We start from the raw sequence: 17785 nt of genomic DNA on the forward strand, positions 1-17785 counted from the left end.
GCAACTTGCCTAGAAACTCTTGCTGCCCACACACACACACAGGTCACAATAATAAGCAGCATGATGAAGAGGTTTTAATGATTTTCCTTGAAAATCAAGGGTTCCTCGTTTATTGTTAGGCCACAACAGGCGCTGTAAGAGGATGCACACAAGGTATTCCGCACCACTTTAGCTCTGGCATCCCGAGGGAAGGACTGGGGGGGGGGGGGCGGTAGCGCCTTCACGTAGCGAGCAGGAGGGGGAGAGGGAAGGGGAGAAAGGCAGGGAGCGCGGAGCCCACTAAAGAGTTAAAGGGAGGGGACGTGGTCTGTCACGCGTCATTGGGCAGATTATGTGCAGCAAACAAAAAGTGTGCGTCTGTGTGCCAGTCAGTCACTGCATCGGGTCCATCTGTACAACTCCCGCTCCTGCTCTCTCTCTCTTTCTCTGTCTGTTTCTCCTTCCACCTCTGTGCACAGAGCACACAGGACAGCAGCCGCACCATCCCCATGGACATGGAAATACACTGATACAATAGATACTGAGAGGAACCAGGCGAACAGCTCAGCCTTGGCCACTTTCTGGTTTCCTTGTGTTTAGGATTATACTCTGACCTGATTCCTGGTAAGTAAATATGCGTGCAGGGAAGCTGGGCTCTGGTTTCTCCCCCCTCCCCTTCCTTATTTTTTTAGCAGTAAAAAAAGGCAGGGGAGATACAACGCCAGGCAGATCGGTACAAAGGAGAGGAGTTTTCCGAATAAATGCACAGTGGGTTAGCATTGCGCTGGGTTTGGCGTAGAGAGACAAACAATGACTGGAGGTGGCTTTGCTTTTGGCGAGGGCATCTGGCTTTGGGGAACAGGATCCAGGGAGAAAGAGAAGCGAGGCCACGGCAGCGGGTTACTGGGTTGGTTTTTGTTAGGAAGTGGGGGCAACAAGGAGGAAGCGAGGCAGGCAGCTCCGTGTTCCCCTGGGTGGGGCGGTTATTTACTGGTGCTAGACCTGTCCCCAGTCCGGCATTTTCACTGCCTTGCCCCTGGTGCCCAATGTGACGCTGCGACCTTCCCCACAATGAAAAGCTTGTGAGAAAGGGACTTAAAATGTAATAAATGAATAAAGTGATTAATTAGCGGAGGGAGGGGACACTAGACACTGAACTGAACTGCGTGAACATAACAGAGGAGGGGAAAAGGCACATTTTATTTAAAAAAAATCTAGAAGAGGTGGGTTATTTGATGCTCTTTTTATATTGCTCTGAAACGGGTAAGGGGGGGGTGTCTTTAGCCACGGTAGAATAAATCAATGAAGTTGCACGTTTGAGGGTTTGATTTCGCTCGGTGTGAGAGACAAATGCGACTCTCATTAGGGCAAAATACGCCGGTGGTTTCGAAATGACCGTTTCAGAGGTATAACAAAATCAGTTTTAGAACTGAAGTGTTTGGTTGGATGATAAATCACAGGAGGACAAATAAGCGACAGTGACAATGCTATTCTATAATCACCTGTTTTCAGTAAATAAGTAGGGTCGGCTATTTCCTGGTCCGTCCTTCGCTGGCTTGTAAAGAAATAAGTTACTAAGAATCCGTGGTGGCAGAGTTGTATATTAAAATATGGGGGTGAAAGAAGCCCTTTAAAAGGGGTTTTGCACAGTCTGCCGATGGAATATTTTTTAAAAAAAGAAAAACAAATAATATAGATTGTTGCCACTTAAAAAAACAGCAACTAAGCTGTTTTAAATGCAGGAAGACTTCTCAAATATTTGTACGGCTATTCTCCTCTAGCCTGGCTTTATAACCAGTGGATAGAAGATCGGTACTTTCGTGAAAAAAACTAACCCGAGAAGGATTTAAAACCGAAACGCCACCGTCAGAGACCTCCCAATAGAGGTTTTGCAGAAAGAATGTCTTGTATGGGAAAGTCAGAAGCCACCACTCGTTACCCCAGTTGTAGTCAAGACAGAGACTTCTACGCTTGCATAGTACCTGCACACTTCACAAGTCACATTTGACTGAATCTATCCCCTTGTATAACAAGGTAACTGGGATTCACCCTCATCCATAAATAAGCGTGTCGAGGTAAAAATAATTACCTCTGCTTGCTGCTTTTAATTAAAGTCTCGGAGGGAAAGTGCTGGATTATGATAATGAGCAGACATACGTTCCCTCTTGTAGACTAGAGCTAAAGGTTAGCTGACATGAAATCACTGACATTGACAGTCCACTTGAAATCCATTCGCTATGCTCTTCTGTCACAAGCTCTTTAAAAGAAGGGGGGGGGGGAAATCAGCACTTCAGCTCTCGAGAACCCTTCTCCGATAGAAACCCCCGAGCTGCGTTTCTTTTTGTGCAACTCCTCCAAGTTGTTTTAGCTTTAAAGGATCAATATGCAGATTTTTTCCTCCCCTCCGCGTGCATGGCTAATGCACAGAGCCATACCTCTTCCGTATTCCTGTTATTAGGGTTTCCTAATCAATAAATCATCCCGACAGCTTCTTTCATTCATTTAAAGACACCTTGTTTATTTTTGAAACCGTGTACCGCTGAGAGTGGCTTGTCTGTGCCGCCAGTTTTTCCAACTATTTATAATTAGGAGTCACGCTTAAGTAAAACGTTTTTAATCCCTATTTTCCCTAACATCACTTACACTCCTAACTTTGTATTAAAAAAAATGTACTCGGCTCCTGAGTACAAGTTACGTAACGCGTCTCCTTCCCCTGTTCTCTCCGCCTGTAGGGATGGAGGACACCGGCGTTCAAAGGAGTATATGGGACGGAGACGCCAAAGCAGTCCAGCAATGTTTGACTGATATTTTCACCAGCGTTTACACCACCTGCGATATCCCGGAAAATGCTATCTTCGGCCCTTGTGTACTGAGCCACACTTCTTTGTACGACAGCATAGCTTTCATAGCGCTTAAATCCACGGACAAGAGAACCGTTCCTTATATATTCCGGGTAAGGATGGTTTGGTTCCAAGTGGTCCCGGATTGAAAGGCACTACATTCTCTCCCCACCTCATTTGTTTTTGCAAACGATCAGCTGTGACAAGGGTGCACTTCCGAAGGGTCGGGACTTAATTCACTAACATTTTCCACTTAAGAAAAGCTTTTCCATACAGAACTCAAATTGCCTTTTGAATCGCTTCATGCGCCTGGCGTGCTGATTGATTAATACAGATCGAGCCAAATTCTCCTCGCCTTCCCCACACGAGTAATCCTGTTGACTTCCGTGGGACTACTCCTGTGAGAAAAGCCTGCAGGATTTAACCATCATCAGCTGCCACGTACACAGGCATCAAAAACCTTTGAAAATCAGTTGATTATGGTTGAAGATGCCTTTCCTTTTCAGAGCTGCTGCTTATGATGGCATTTAAGACAGGCCGAACAAATGTTTCAATTTAAAAAAAACATGTGCATGGATTTTATCGAAGCTCCCTCTTTTAGCAAATCTTGCTCTCCCTGTACATTTCCCTCCCTCACCCATAAACAAGTAAGAAGTTATAATTTTGCATCCTTGAAGATTTATTTACATTATTCACTTCACATAAACCTTATGCAGATATAGCCATTTTATGGCGTGTTAGTTGTGCCTTTATATAAAGTCTGGGGGCGAACAAGCCGCATGCACGTTCTCCTTTAGCAGCACAAATCAATTCAAATGTTTAAATAGGAGCTGGCCTGATTCAATGGCCCAGAAAAGCCACCTTTATTTTTCGAGGCTTGCACACTTCAGACAACTAGCGGGTGTCGGAGCCCAGTGAAGGGTTTGTGGGGGATGAGGTACGTGGGAATACTTACCCTCCTCTAATTACTTGCATTCACTTCCTTACCTAGGTGGACACTTCAGCTGCAAATGGCTCCTCTGAAGGACTAATGTGGCTCCGTCTGGTCCAATCAGCCAGAGATAAAGAAGAACAGAACCTAGAAGCTTACATCAAAAATGGACAATTGTTTTACCGCTCCCTTCGCCGGATTGCCAAAGACGAGGAATTACTAGTTTGGTACGGAAAAGAACTGATGGAATTACTGCTGCTCGGCCCCGCCAGAGCCCACAGCAAGATGAACGGTAGGTGCTGCTGGTGGGTGCCAGGGGTCGGGATCTTCCACAGCCACTTTGGCCAGAGAGCCGGGACGGGTTATATTTTTTGTTTCCGTTTCAAGGAGTTATTTCAACCGCTGAAGGCCTGTGATCAAGTTTCACGTGGGGGGCCTGCAGACAACGAAATGGGGAGGAGGAGGGGGCGGGAACTGAGCTGGGAAAATTAGCTTGACTACATTGATGTTAATGAGGGAGTCCAGAGCATCACTTCCCAAGCACACTAGAAATCCAGGATTAGATGAGGGGCCACACGCGGTTAGTCTATACGGCAGCGGGCTCCAAAGCAGAAAGTGACAGGCAGAGAGGGTTGTTCATTGGTAGATCACTATTCGGGTAGAGCCCACAGGCCTCAGGATGGAGCGTCCCCGCTCGAGAGAACTGAAGGAGGGACTTCGCTCTCTGTCCGCCGCAGCAACCCCTAGGAGTTAGCGGAGGGGGTTTTTGCTGCAAGCCTGGAGCGGCGACTAATCGCTTGTTGTTGTTGCTGCTGCTGTTGTGTGTGTGTGTGTGTGTGTGTGTGTCCACGCCTATGTTTGCTCGCTGCAGGGTCGCCCCCTTACACCTGCCTGGAGTGCAGCCAGCGCTTCCAGTTCGAGTTCCCCTACGTGGCTCACCTGCGGTTCCGCTGCCCCAAGAGACTGCACAGCTTGGAGCCGAGCCCTGGGGAGGAGCCGGGCAGCCAGGACAACAGCCAGGAGCAGGAGGCCAGCCTGGGGCCCGGGGCCCACAAATACTGCAAGCCCATGGGGCAGCTCCAGCCCCGCTACTCCAGCCCGCAGGAAAACGGCAAACCCTCCACGGACTTCCACAACCTGGCCCGGGAGCTGGAGAACTCGCGGGGCGGGGGCGGCTCCCCCAGCCGGGGTCAGGAGCAGCTGGGCCCGGCCCCGCCCCGGCACCACCCCCCCGGCGGCGGCGGCGGCAAAGCCAAGCGGAAAAGCCCGGAGGAGGAGGCGGGGGAGGAGAGGAGCCAGGGGGCCGGCAGGGGGCGCTTCGCCGGCGAGCGGCCCTTGCCCTCCTCGCCCAAGGAGGAGCTGGTGTGCACCCCGCAGCAGCAGTACCGGCCGGCGGGCAGCTACTTCGGCCTGGAGGAGAGCAGCCGCCTCTTCGGCCCGCCCAGCCCGGAGACGGGCGAAGCCAAGCGCAGCGCCTTCGTGGAGGTGAAGAAAGCCTCCCGCGGGCTGGAGGCCGAGGGCGCGGCGGCGGAGGAGGCGGAGCGCGCCTCGCCGGCTGGCGGGACCGCCGGGGAGCAGCTGCTGGGCGGCGGCCGGCCCGGGGGCCCGCTCTCGGCGCGGCTGGAAGGGGGCAGCCAGGCGCGGGGCAGCGCCTTCACCACGGTCTCGCAGCTGGGCGGCGGCAAGGCGGCGGAGGAGCGGAAAAGCGCCTTCTCGCAGCCCGCCCGCTCCTCCTCCTTCCCGCACGTGGCGCCGCCGCTGGGGCTGGCCCAGAAGCTGGGCGGCCTGGGCGAGCCCTGCCCGGAGGGCGCCGCCCGCCTCTACGCCGCCGACCCGCTGGCCCCCAAGCTGCCCGGCGCTGCCGAGCTGAACGGCGGGGGCGGCGGGCTGCCCAAGCAGAGCCCCTTCCTCTACGCCACCGCCTTCTGGCCCAAGAGCTCGGTGGCGGCGGCGGCGGCCGGGCCGCTGCAGCTGCAGCTTCCCTCGGCCCTCACCCTGCTGCCGCCCTCCTTCACCTCGCTGTGCCTGCCCGCCCAGAACTGGTGCGCCAAGTGCAACGCCTCCTTCCGCATGACCTCGGATCTGGTGTACCACATGCGCTCGCACCACAAGAAGGAGTACGCCATGGAGCCGCTGGTGAAGAGGCGCCGCGAGGAGAAGCTCAAGTGCCCCATCTGCAACGAGTCCTTTCGGGAGCGCCACCATCTCTCCCGGCACATGACCTCGCACAACTGAAGGGCGCACAGCCGGCCCGCCCGTAGAGTGACAGAGCCACATACTCACTCACTCACTCAGTCACACACACACATGGTGCCACCATCCCAGGAGCCAGACTGACGGTGGTCCTCTGCCCATCGCTGGTGCCCTTCTCCCGTGCAGTCACAGCAGGGATGAATTTGATCCCAGTGGGCCTAAATTTTCCAAACTGATTGAGGGGTGGATCGGACCAGTGAGCGAGAGACGCTTTCCAGCTTACCCAGAGCTCTTCATTTTGGGGGGTGGTTTTTTTGAGCAACCCTCCTGAGATGCCAAGGCCAGATCCCTACCTGGCCTGGCTCCATTGTCTTCTATAATCATTTGTAACCAGCTGAGGATCTATCTGGCCCTGGATTTTCAGAAGGCAGGTGCCTAGCACTTTCTGAAAATCACACCTCTTTAGGGTGTCTCAGTGTGAACAAACAAGGAAGCACCTCCAAACCATCAGTCACTTTTGAAAGTGTAGGCCCTTGCATATGTTTACCTTGCAACTTAGCAGACCAATGGGGGAAGGGTTGGATTTTGTTCTTCTGTTTGAATGCACGCATTTTCACTTTCCCAAAAAATAAAAACTTTAAAAAGAATAAAGTACATTTTTAAAAATGTCATATATTGCAACATATTGATGCATTTGTCATACCTTTCTACTTAAATTATTACGCACTTATGGTTTAGATGTAATAATTATATGTAAGGGTAAATTTTTATTTTAGATATAAAGTTAAAAAAAAGGGGAAGGAGGATGCAATGCTTTCTGCATTATTTGATGACAGTTTGTGTTCTTTTAAAAAAGAAAAGAAAAAGGACTTGAATCTATTTAAGTTTCCAAGGGAGAAGTGCATGTATCATGAAATGATTATGGACTTCAGTGCAGAATGTCATCAAATCTGTAAATATGTATTTCCTTTTAATACAAAGTGTAATTTTGTGCCAGTGAAATGGAGTCTGAATAGCTGTGTTTCTTTTTTTTCCCCTTAAAAAGATTTATTCAACTTTATAGTTTATCTGGGTATGTTGGATGCTTTGACAATAAATGACTTTATTTTCTTCAAAGCACTTGGATGTTGATAAGTACTTATTTGAAAAGAGTGACCTACCTATGACTGGGTTCAAATGCTAATGTTATTTACTAGAAAGGAGAAATACATATATGATCAATTAGAAATAATGGCAAGAAAAATAATTCAGGGTATATTAAGTTTTCTAGTATAACTCCCTTGTTTCTGAGCATAGTATAATTAACAGGGGTGAGATACAGCAGTGTTGCACCAATGTGTGAGGAGATATGCAGCTTGGGAAAGCAACATCTGGTTATCATTTTGAAACATTGTGCTGATGTGTTAGGTTTCATGTTCAAAGGACAAAACATTTCGACGAGCATGCCTGCCATTTAGCAGACCCTTAGATGTCAGCTTTCTTTTCCGCAGCGATGTACTGTAATTAGCATCTTCACAAATGGCTTGAGACAGATAATTGATATAACTCGATCTATAAAGGGGGTTTAATTTTTGTTGCACGCTCTGTGTGCCCCTGCAGGAATGACTGCAACATTTATGTCCCTCTGTCCTGGCCATTATTATTAGGAGGCCTGTTGGAAATCCTTTGTTTGTTTGTTTGTTTTTGTTTTTTGTTCGTGTACAGTAGCTTATTTTGAGAAAGCCACTGATGCTGAATGGCACCCTAGTAAATACAGCCCAGGCACCGCACTGTTATGTCATATAAGATGTGCTTTTAATACTTCCTGAAAAGAGAGACTATTAAATCGCCATAAATGTAGTGTACTGATGGCGTTCCAATGCTATCTGAAATGAACTACTAGACTAACCACCCATGTTTTTTAAAAACTTGTTAGCACAATATTATTTGTTTGAAATTAAAAAAGATGTGTAGAAAGATACCAGGTCGGAAAACAAGGCTATTCAGCAAGTGGGTCAATCGGAATACTGAAATAAAGTAAATGTGAATATGCTGTTCTTCCAGGAATATATAAATATACAATGCCAACTGTCATCATGCACTTGTGTCACTCTACATCTGATATCATGGATAGTAATATGACCTCTTGCATTTGGGAATAGAAACTGGAAATGTTGCAGGTATGCAATACAATGGTTTTCAATGCGAGAACCCTTCGAGGGAATTATATCCGCGATAGCCTCGATTAACTACCTGGTCTTTGTACCTGCGCCCACTCTCACATGCACTGCATCCCTGAGGTAGCAGTGAAGGACGAACCATAGACATTTCACCCAGACCCAGTTATGGAAGATCTCAACCCTCCCGTGGAATTTGCAGATCTTTTCTCGTAAGTGAAAATAAATAGACAACCCCAGCCGTCATAATTACAGATTTTATTGAGATTATTTCATTGCTTAGATTAAGATTGAATCCAACCGCTTTATGTAACAAACACAGATAAAGGGCTCAGTGGTGTCTTTTTTTCTTTCCTTTTAGTGCTACTTCATAATAAAACCAACTCCTTTCCCCCTTGTGCATGACATTGTCCTTTGTGTACAAGTATGGCTGGCCTGCCTTCTTTTGTGTTGAAAACTGCATTTTGTTTTGAGCTTTTTGGACGTAAATTGTCAGCTGCACTGTGTGTTTCCCGTGAAAATCTTTCCCAGCGGTTCTGAAAAGCTCATCAAGGGTTGATTCAATGCCATAGAAGTAGATATTTGTCGCAAAAAAAGGCGAAAGTAATGTCACTAACAACAATTTCCCTTCCGCCCTGCTTCTCATTTTTTTCCTAAGCAAAATATGCTGCAAGGGCTCGATCCAAAGCCTACTGAAGTTAGTGCAAAGACTCCCACTCACATCAGTGGGCTCCGAATCAGACGATGCTCTGTTGAATGGGGCCAAAGCTGTTAAAGCTTCAGACGCTGGAATCCTTGGGAAAGTGAATCAGAACCGTTACTCCGGCGTAATGTAAATGATGGTAGAGCGGGTTGCGCTTTGTACGCGAGGGCAGAATTTGGCCTCTAATTTGTTATTTAGGGGCGCAAGCATGCATTCTTCGCTCACAAAAAGCACCCACGGCCGTCAGTGGGAGTTCAAGAAATACAGCATCTGCAATGTACATTTGAATGTTTGGGATTCAAAGGATCTCTTTCCTTCCCCTCCCCTCTATTTGTTCTGCTACGTGAGTTCGGCACCACCAACTCAGAGACTATCCGCTGCTCCTTTCACAGAATGCAAGACACACTTTGCATCGATTTGGACAGCAGCGGCAGCAACTTTCAATAGCCTGGCTATTCAAGTGAAGGAGAGGTGAGGGCGTTTGCACACACAGGTGTGAGGGACACGTTTCCAAGAGAGAATCTTGACATCACCCAAAACCGGCTGGGTGGGCAACTTCCATCCCTGCCTCTAACCTGTGCCAGGGGTAAATAACAGCAACCAAAGAAAACCCAGGCAGAAAGCTCGTTGTGGTGGTGTGTGTTGTGATCTGATATACCCTCTGTTGAAAAAGTCAGCAGTGAGTGGAATTTGCTTTTCTCACGCAGACTTATAAGCAGACGTGGTGGCATGTCTCTACAATGGGTGCAGGCAGTTCAGAACTGCAGGTTAAAGGTAAACCACATACCAAATTAGCGTCGGGCACACGCCGTGTTTTAGTCCTATCCCCGGGTTAGAAACTGGAAAACACAATGCAGAAGGGAAACTCTCTCTTAACTACTACTTTCGTTTATCCCAGTCCCATCTGCATGTCCATACCGCTGCCAGGCAGCTCTTTCTCCTGCAATTATAAAGCCAGGGCCCGATCCGGCATACTCGGCGAGTGGGGTCACTACCTTTGTTGGGACTGCTGGCGAGCAAGGTTATCACAGAGAGGGGCCTGAAATTCCCCCTTTCCCGCGGAGAAGTAGTTAGCTCCCTCTTCCGCCCAGCAACAGTATCCTCGGGCCAATTTCCCTTCCGCAGCAATGATGCGCATCCAGGCTAACCTCCCTATTCCCAGCACTGCGAAAAGCCTGGGTGAAAACCTGACTCTGTAGCATTCAATGGCAAAAAATTCCTATTGACTTCAGTGGGGCCAGGATTTCCCCGCCCAACCTAGCCTCTCTTGTTCCCAGATTTAAGAAAGAACCTTCGATTCTTTCTGTCCCAAACCTACATCTGTCTCCGCGGGTATCGCACTCATCACATATTTGCCCGCTTGGCACCTTTACCAAGACTGATTTCCCCAGGAGTGGATCTCCTTCTCTGTCCAACACGATCTCCTCCATTACCCTTGGCTATTTCCTCTCCCCTCCCCCAGCAATGAGATCCCTCTGTCTGTCTGCCGCAACTGCTTCCCAAACCCCCTGACACGGTCTTGCCTTGGAGCGCACCAACAACCAGAAGTACAGCTCTGAGCCCAGCTCACTGCTGGGAGAAAAGCAGTCCTCTCCGTTATTGTGTGACACTGATTTATCGCAAGCCATTTCTAGTGAGCCCAATTCCTGGCTTGTCTAGGGATCTGATTACTCGTTGAAAGTGGATGGAAAATGTTTGTTCTGATGCATTGTCTAGCCCCTAATAAGGGGAATCCCTCCTTCCACAGGACTGTAATTAGACAGCAATACGGAAGGATTGAATGAACCGAAATAAATGATTCAGGGTCGAAATGAAACTAGTCACTGGAAAAAATCTACGTGAAGATCCTGGAGCTGAAAATGGCCATATTTCCCCTCCTTTAAAAATCCATTCAAGACTCAGTATTTTAACAATGTATCCCCCATTCCTCCCAGATTAAAACCTGCAACATCCACTTGTTTGTGGTCCAACCTTCTGTACATTCCTACCTAGAGAGGAGAAACAGAAGAACTCGCCCCTGCTAATACAACCAGATGCTTCCAGCTGGGAATGCAAAACACCAACACAACCGTTAACGTTAAGTAAGCAGGAATAAAACGCTGACCTGAGAGAGCTTGCTTCTTGGAGCGTTTACTTTGTAAAGCTCTTGAAAATTTCGCGCAAAAATAAAGGCAGATCAGCAAATTGTAGCCCAAACTTTATCTCCAAACAACTTCTTGGGATGCTGCATTTATCCATTTGCTGCTTGCTGCTTATCTATTATGTTTGGGACAGCCTTTAAGAAAATCCTTTTTGCCCTGGTGCCAGATTGAGCATTTCTTCATTTCCCCATTCAACACCTCCTTGAGCTGTTTTAACTCTAAAGTCCTATATTTATTAAAGTGATCAGAGGACAGCACACTTCAAATACAGGACATCATTGCAAGATATCTGTATAGGCAACAGTCGGCAGCTTTCAAGGAGGTGGGAAAATGAGCAAACTTTTACCCTTCAGTGAACTAGTATTCTTGAAAATTACACTCTCTTTGGATAGCATGAAAAACAATTCAAACACAACGTTTAATGACAATAAAGGATGCCTGGGAATTAAATTAAATGGACCTAAAATAAAATGTATTACATAGAAAAGTCACCGAGGGTAAGGGAGAACACGTGGGTTAATAAAATAGGGAAGCCACCGCTCTAGTCTGTAGTTTCAGTTATTTTGTTTCTAGCATCCGAAGCCCAGATCTAAAGTGTTCTGAGCAGCTTAGAACGCCCAGCTCGCTAATGGCAGGGGGGAGAAGGCGAGCTAGTCACTGCCCTCTGCCTGATGCCAGGCGGCAAACCACTCTGTGCAAACCACTCTGTCCGGCGCTGCAATTTCAGTTTCTCACACTCAGCCGAAAGGGGCGGGAGCAGCTACAGAACTCCACACAACCTTCTTTCCGGCAGCACTGTGCACATGCTCGTTTGAGGCCTCCTCTTGTAAGTAGCTCCTGTCCCTTGTGCCAAGTTTGTCTGAGACCGCTTCCTAACGTAGATTTCTGATGCTAAAACCCAGGGATCGCAGGACAACTGAGGACCTTGACTTCACGCACACACTGACTTTTAGTACTGTGCTAATGTTGTCAGTTTTCCTAATGGAAGGAGACTTTATTCTTTTCTTCCTTGCTCAGTATTTTCAGCTCATTTCTAGCCTTTTGGGCGTTATTCAAAACGACAAAATCCATTGCACTCTGCAGAACTGCATTTCCAAAAAATATTCGAGTGACGTCGATATTTAGGGAGCCCGGCTAATGGATTTCAACAGGATAAAGTTTAAAGGGATGAAATGGCCAGAAGATTTTAAAATGGCAGAGGGTTTTTGCTTATCCCCTTTGTTTACAGCCTCTGGAACTAGGGATCAAATCCTGCTCTCTTATTTACCTGTAGCCTAAATGGGACTACTCCTCTGATTAAGATAAATGGAATCTGGGGCTTCATCCTGCTTTCACGGAAATCAATGTCAACATTCCCACTGAGTTATATGAAAGCAGGATCATGCCCTGGGACCTTGGTGATCTCAGAGCATTGGGGTTTATAGCACATCTGCTGACAGAGGTGTAACGTAGCTTGAGAAGTTTGCAGTTCAGCAGTCTACGACAGCAGAGGGAGGGCCTTCGGTAATACCCAAAGGGACCTGTTACTATTTCAGTGTCAGACTTCCCACGACGGATACTATTGTTAAAAGTTCAAATGAAACTGGAAAATTTAGAAATAATATTTTTAAAAACAAATCCGATCTGAGCAATTAACCCCGAGGTTCATCCGTATGATCCTCACCCTCCCCTAATTTTCAGGCTGCCAATCCATTAAATATATTAGATGCTTGAAAAAAATAAACCCCCCGAGATTTTGCCCTCTCTTGCCCTTGGTTACTGCCAAGGTAGAGTTATTTCTTTGTTTTAGTTCCCTGGAGGGGGTCCTCCACCATCCCTTGCCATATTTATTCCCTTTTAATTGTTCCCCATCAAACACCTGGCATCACAGTACACAGCGAGCCACCTGTCCTGGCTGATAAATGACTTGTTCCAGAGTCTCAATCAGCCAGTGCAGCTCAGGGGATCGATGACTTTTATATCAGGGATAGGGCGGGATAAACTTACAGTGCGGCGGCGAATAAGAAGAAGACGATGAGGATGAAGCGTATAGAGACATAAACATGCCCAACTTCCACGTCTGACTGTCAAAGCAAGCTTCACGTATGGCCAACCTTCCCTCTGGCCAGGGGCGTCACAGAAAGTTCATTGAGTGCAACGGGTCCCCGATGCAAACACTCCCTGACCCTGCAGTGGTACTCCCGGGGCCAAAGAGAAATGCAGGCATGAAAGCCTGTCTAGGCGCTCCAGTCTTTTGCTGTGTTGTATAGTTGCAGAGGGGGAGGAAAGGGAGGGCAGTCCACATGTAAGATCATATAGCCGGACTGAGAGATCTAGACAGAAGAAATATCTATCACACTGGAATCCATCTCCATTTTAAATACCTTCCTGCCGGTGTGAGGTTTAGTCAAGACTTTAATCCAACATTTAGTTTTCGACGTGATTGTTGGGTTGTTTACTGGAGTTCCTGCTTCTTAAAGCGGGAGGGAGGCAATCGGAAGTAACTCTATTAAGGTCAGTGGCGTTACTCCATATTTTCCCCCCGTGTAACTGAGAGCAGGATCTGGCCCTAGGTCTAGTGATGACAGGCACTGGCCTCAATTTGCTTAAATGGGAATGACCTTTCCTTTTTAATTTCTTGTCAATATGTGGAAATCTATTCTTCTCTCCCCTCCCCTAATTACCTAAAGCGAAAGAGACCCTGAGCTCGTCTGGCTTGAAGCAGAAAACAGAGGAGATCGGGAAACCCAAAAATAGCCAAACAGCGACACCCAGCACAGAGACACGTGTAAATCATGCAGATGGGGAATCCTCCTGGCTATGGAGCTCTGGCTGGAGGGGCGGGGGAGGAGACAAATGGAAACGGCAGGGCTGGAGACAGGGGTAGTGTGGCTGAGCTTTGAACATTGCCTCCAAACAGGGGAGACAAACGCCTTGTAACAAAATCGCCTGCACAGCCTTGCGAGCCCAAGCCAGCTCTTTCCCCTTTAAATAAAACATCAGCTCAACCAGGCTGTTTTGTTCAACTTTCCTATCTGGAGCAAGCGTTGCAGAGCTGGGTAATTCTGGGGGATGAAGAGCACCAGAGATTCCGCTCTGGCAACGAAGGCAAATCTGGGAGCACCAAGGAGGACTTTAGTTTCAAGTAAGATCAACCACACACCACTTACCTCAAAGATCTGCCTGGAAATCACAGCCTCCACTCCCCCATTCAAGCTGCAGGTACTGGGCCCAGCGACAACTGGGAAGTTATCACTTGCTGCTTGGCCAGATCTCTCAGGCCTGCAGGTCTTAATCTGAGTAAATTGTGTTACGTGATATGAGTTTGGAGGTCTCACTTCAGAGTCTAATTAAGCGTGTATATACATAGAGTTGATCTTCCAGCCCTGACATGATATTTTCTCTGCACTAACTTCAAGAAAAGTGCAGAGAGCAAAACCGACTCTTGTACATTGCCTTTGTGGACCAAACCAAAGCATTTGACACCAACGGCAGAGCGGGTCTATTTGCAATACTAGAAAAGATAGGATGTCCATGAACCTTGTTAAGTCTAATATGTTCATTTCATGACAACATGAGAGCAAATGTCCAGTTTGACGAGTCTACTTCAGATAGCTTTGTGATGAAAAGTGGAGTGAAGAAGGGATGTGTTCTTGCCCCTACACTCTTTGGAATCTTCTTCTTGGTACTTCTGCACAGTGCGTTTAAGGAGGTGAAAGATGGAATGTATCTCCACACAGGATCGGATGGGAAACACTTCAATCTCTCACAACTTAGGGCAAAGACTAAAGTAAAAAAGGTCTGAATCAGGGAACTTCTATTCGCTGATGATGCTTCCCTTATAGCTCATGATGAAGATCTACTACAAGAACTCATGGACCACCTTTCAAGTGCTTGTCAGTTATTTGCTCTCACCATCAGCATTAAGAAAATGGTTGTGTTAGGACTGGGGATTCCACAAGATCCTTTAATTACCTTAAATGCAAACCAGCTAGAAGTAGTCCAAAAGGTCAGCTATTGAGGTTCTACAGTGACTACCAACCTCTCACTGGATGAAGAACTATTGTTCGCATTGGAAAAACTGCCACCATCTTTAGCAGACTAACTAAAAGAGCATGGAACAACTCAAAGCTTACCATCAAGACCAAAATGCTAGTGTACCAGGCTTGCATCCTCAGCACTCTCATGTACAGTGGGGAAACATGGACAACTTACTCTCATCAGGAGAAAAGGTTAAACAGTTTCCATGTACACTGCTCGTGCCGTATACTCAACATCAAATGGCAAGATAAAGGTATCAATGCAGAAGTTCTTCAAAGGGCAAATGTACTAAGTGTTACAGCCTTGCTCAAGCAAAGATGACTGGCTGGGACATCTGAGCAGGTTGGAAGATGGACGCATACCTAAGGACATACTATATGGGGAGCTATCAGAGGGAACAAGAACAACCGGACATCCCAAGCTATAAAGATACATGCAAGCAAGATATGAAAGAATTGTTCCTGACCAATGGGAAACCTTGGCAAGTGATCGTAAGAAGTGGTGCCATCATCTCCATCAGGGCATCAAAGTCCATGACAGGAGCTGGCTCCTACAGCTTGAAGAGAAAAGAGATTGTAGGGAGCAAGTAGTTCCCAACCAAGACACATATATTTGTAATAGCAGCCAAAGATTATGCAAATTTTGGATTGGACTATTTAGTCACATAAGATATTGTAAATCATCTACATCACAGGCTGCAACTTCCAATCTCTCACAGACAAAAGGATGCCAACTTGATTGTGTATCTTGACTGGCATCCTTTTGCCTGTGAGAGAATGGAAATTGCAGCCTGTGATATAGATAGTTTGCAATGAGATACAATAAGTGGGCTGGTTACATCATACAGCACTAACTATAAGGACAGAAGCTGGGTCTGGTTAAGATTCTGAGGTCTGTTCTCTGCCACTTATTTACTCTGTGGACCATATCACCTAGCTCTAGGGGCTTTAGGAGAAATACCAAATATTTCAAGAGGTAGGAGAACATCCCAAGAGTTGGCAACACTATGAAATCTACATAAATCCACCTGCATGGAATCAATTGCATGACTGGGATCTTACTTATCTCCAGAGGGCTGTTCTGAGAATTTAGAGGTAATGTGTGTACTGCTCTTTGATTATGTTAAACAGTGTAATAATACTAAATGTTATCTAATAAAAATAAACATAATCATTATGTCATTATATCATATCATTATCAAAGAGAATACACTTTTCATTCTTAAATGCCATACACTGAAAACAGAAACAAAAATACATCAGAAAAGAACCAGGAACTTTCGCAATTTCCCATGATCTCCACTCTGTCTAAAGAATGGCATAGGGAAAGCAGATCAGTCAACAAACTACTCAATTTGTGAAGAAAACTATGTAGTGCCACCTAGTGGAAAACAGCCAGTATTTCTTTCTTATCTTCTGCAATAAATTTGGTTGTAATTCACATTTCTTATAAAAAAATTTAAAAAGAAAATTAAAGCATTTTATAAGGTTAAAATTGCATTTTTCTTTACTAAATAACAGCTGCACTTTGTTGCCAAACACCATGCCACTTTCAGCTGTGATTATGTCAGACTGCAAATGCTAAGTAGAATTATGCCTGGTCAGTACTTTGAATGGGAGACCTTCAAGGAAAACTCAGGGCATTGTAACAAGCGACACTGGTGAATTATTAGATGGCACTTTGTCTACCTTAGAGATAACTTAGGCTCTGATCCTACGAAGAATTACACACAAGCTTAACTTTACATGCTATAGAATACTTAGATAGACTCTTTGGGGCAGGTATTCTCTTTTTGGTCTGTGTTTGTACTGCACCTAGCACAATGGGGTCCTGGGCCATGACTTGGACCTCCTAGCTGCTGCAATACAACAACAAATAATAATAGTTCCCAATCCCTGAGAAAAGGACAGTAACAAACCAACAGTAAGTTTTTGGGATTGTGCGTGCATTTCAGAATTTTCTAACCTGTGAAAAATTGCCAAAACAACTCAGGTCCAGCATGGACTCTTGTTTGGTCCAATAGTTGTATTTTCTTTTTCTGGGCATGCCATATTCACAGCACAATGGCCACTACTGCTGACAGAATTATAACTGATAGGTATGTAGGCTGGAAAGAGAGTGGAAATGCTTGGTTTTCCTTGCCTATTGCCTGGGTTGAGTATACTCTGATTTGATTTAAAATATGGTTATTGCAAAGTGCATATTCTGATTGGGTGTATACCCATTGTCTAAGCATACATTTAATCCTCTTTATTTTGTGCAAATATTTTTGAAGTCTTTACTTATAAGGAAAGGGTATAAAGAATCTTCATCTATCTCACCTACTCTCCTATACACAGAAAATCTGGTGCTGGTTGCAAAACTCTATTAAGCCTTACTGTCCATAGGCCCTTTAAAATTACTCACTAGCTATTGATAAAAGGTGAAGCCAATTAATTGACTATACTAGAGGTTCGTTCTTAAAAATGTTCAGGAGAACAAATAACCAAACTTAATCAAATTAATCGAGCAGAACAATACGAAAAGGAGACATATACACCCTCCTTCCAGGAAACAATTTTTATCTTGCAGCATGTCTACCTTACACAGAAGGTGTGCATCAAAGATAAGCATTTAAGTTAGTAATTTTTATAATATGAGTTAACAAGTTACAACATTTGTATACATGACTAAAATCTGACCCACCCCCAGTTCGTAATAGTTTCTTAACTTGTTATTTTGTTCTGTACTTTTCTTATCTTATCTCTGTTTTGGATATTACATTCCAAGCCAGTTGGGCATAGAGATAGATCCCAACCTGTTCCAGGACACAACATTCACAT

At 46.0% G+C, this 17785-nt stretch overlaps 1 protein-coding gene across 2 annotated transcripts; it reads left to right on the plus strand.

Moving 5' to 3' along the window:
* The first annotated feature begins 503 nt into the window (after nucleotides 1-503).
* On the plus strand, nucleotides 504-7062 carry PRDM8 (PR/SET domain 8). Of its 2 annotated transcripts, XM_067557382.1 has the most exons (4): nucleotides 504-603; nucleotides 2712-2932; nucleotides 3811-4042; nucleotides 4622-7062. In XM_067557382.1, exons 2-4 carry the CDS (start codon nucleotides 2714-2716, stop codon nucleotides 5983-5985), a joined length of 1815 nt encoding a protein of 604 aa, XP_067413483.1. In that variant the 5' UTR covers nucleotides 504-603; nucleotides 2712-2713; the 3' UTR covers nucleotides 5986-7062. The 2 variants fall into 2 exon arrangements, with proteins under 2 accessions (XP_067413483.1, XP_067413484.1); XM_067557383.1 differs by lacking the exon at nucleotides 504-603 and having other exon boundaries at nucleotides 2585-2932.
* The last annotated feature ends 10723 nt before the right edge of the window (nucleotides 7063-17785 follow it).

This window comes from Emydura macquarii, unplaced genomic scaffold (genome assembly GCF_026122565.2).
Source record: "Emydura macquarii macquarii isolate MOO-44397 ecotype Brisbane River unplaced genomic scaffold, CSIRO-AGI_Emac_v2 contig_1790, whole genome shotgun sequence".
Classification (NCBI taxonomy): Eukaryota; Metazoa; Chordata; order Testudines; family Chelidae; genus Emydura; species Emydura macquarii.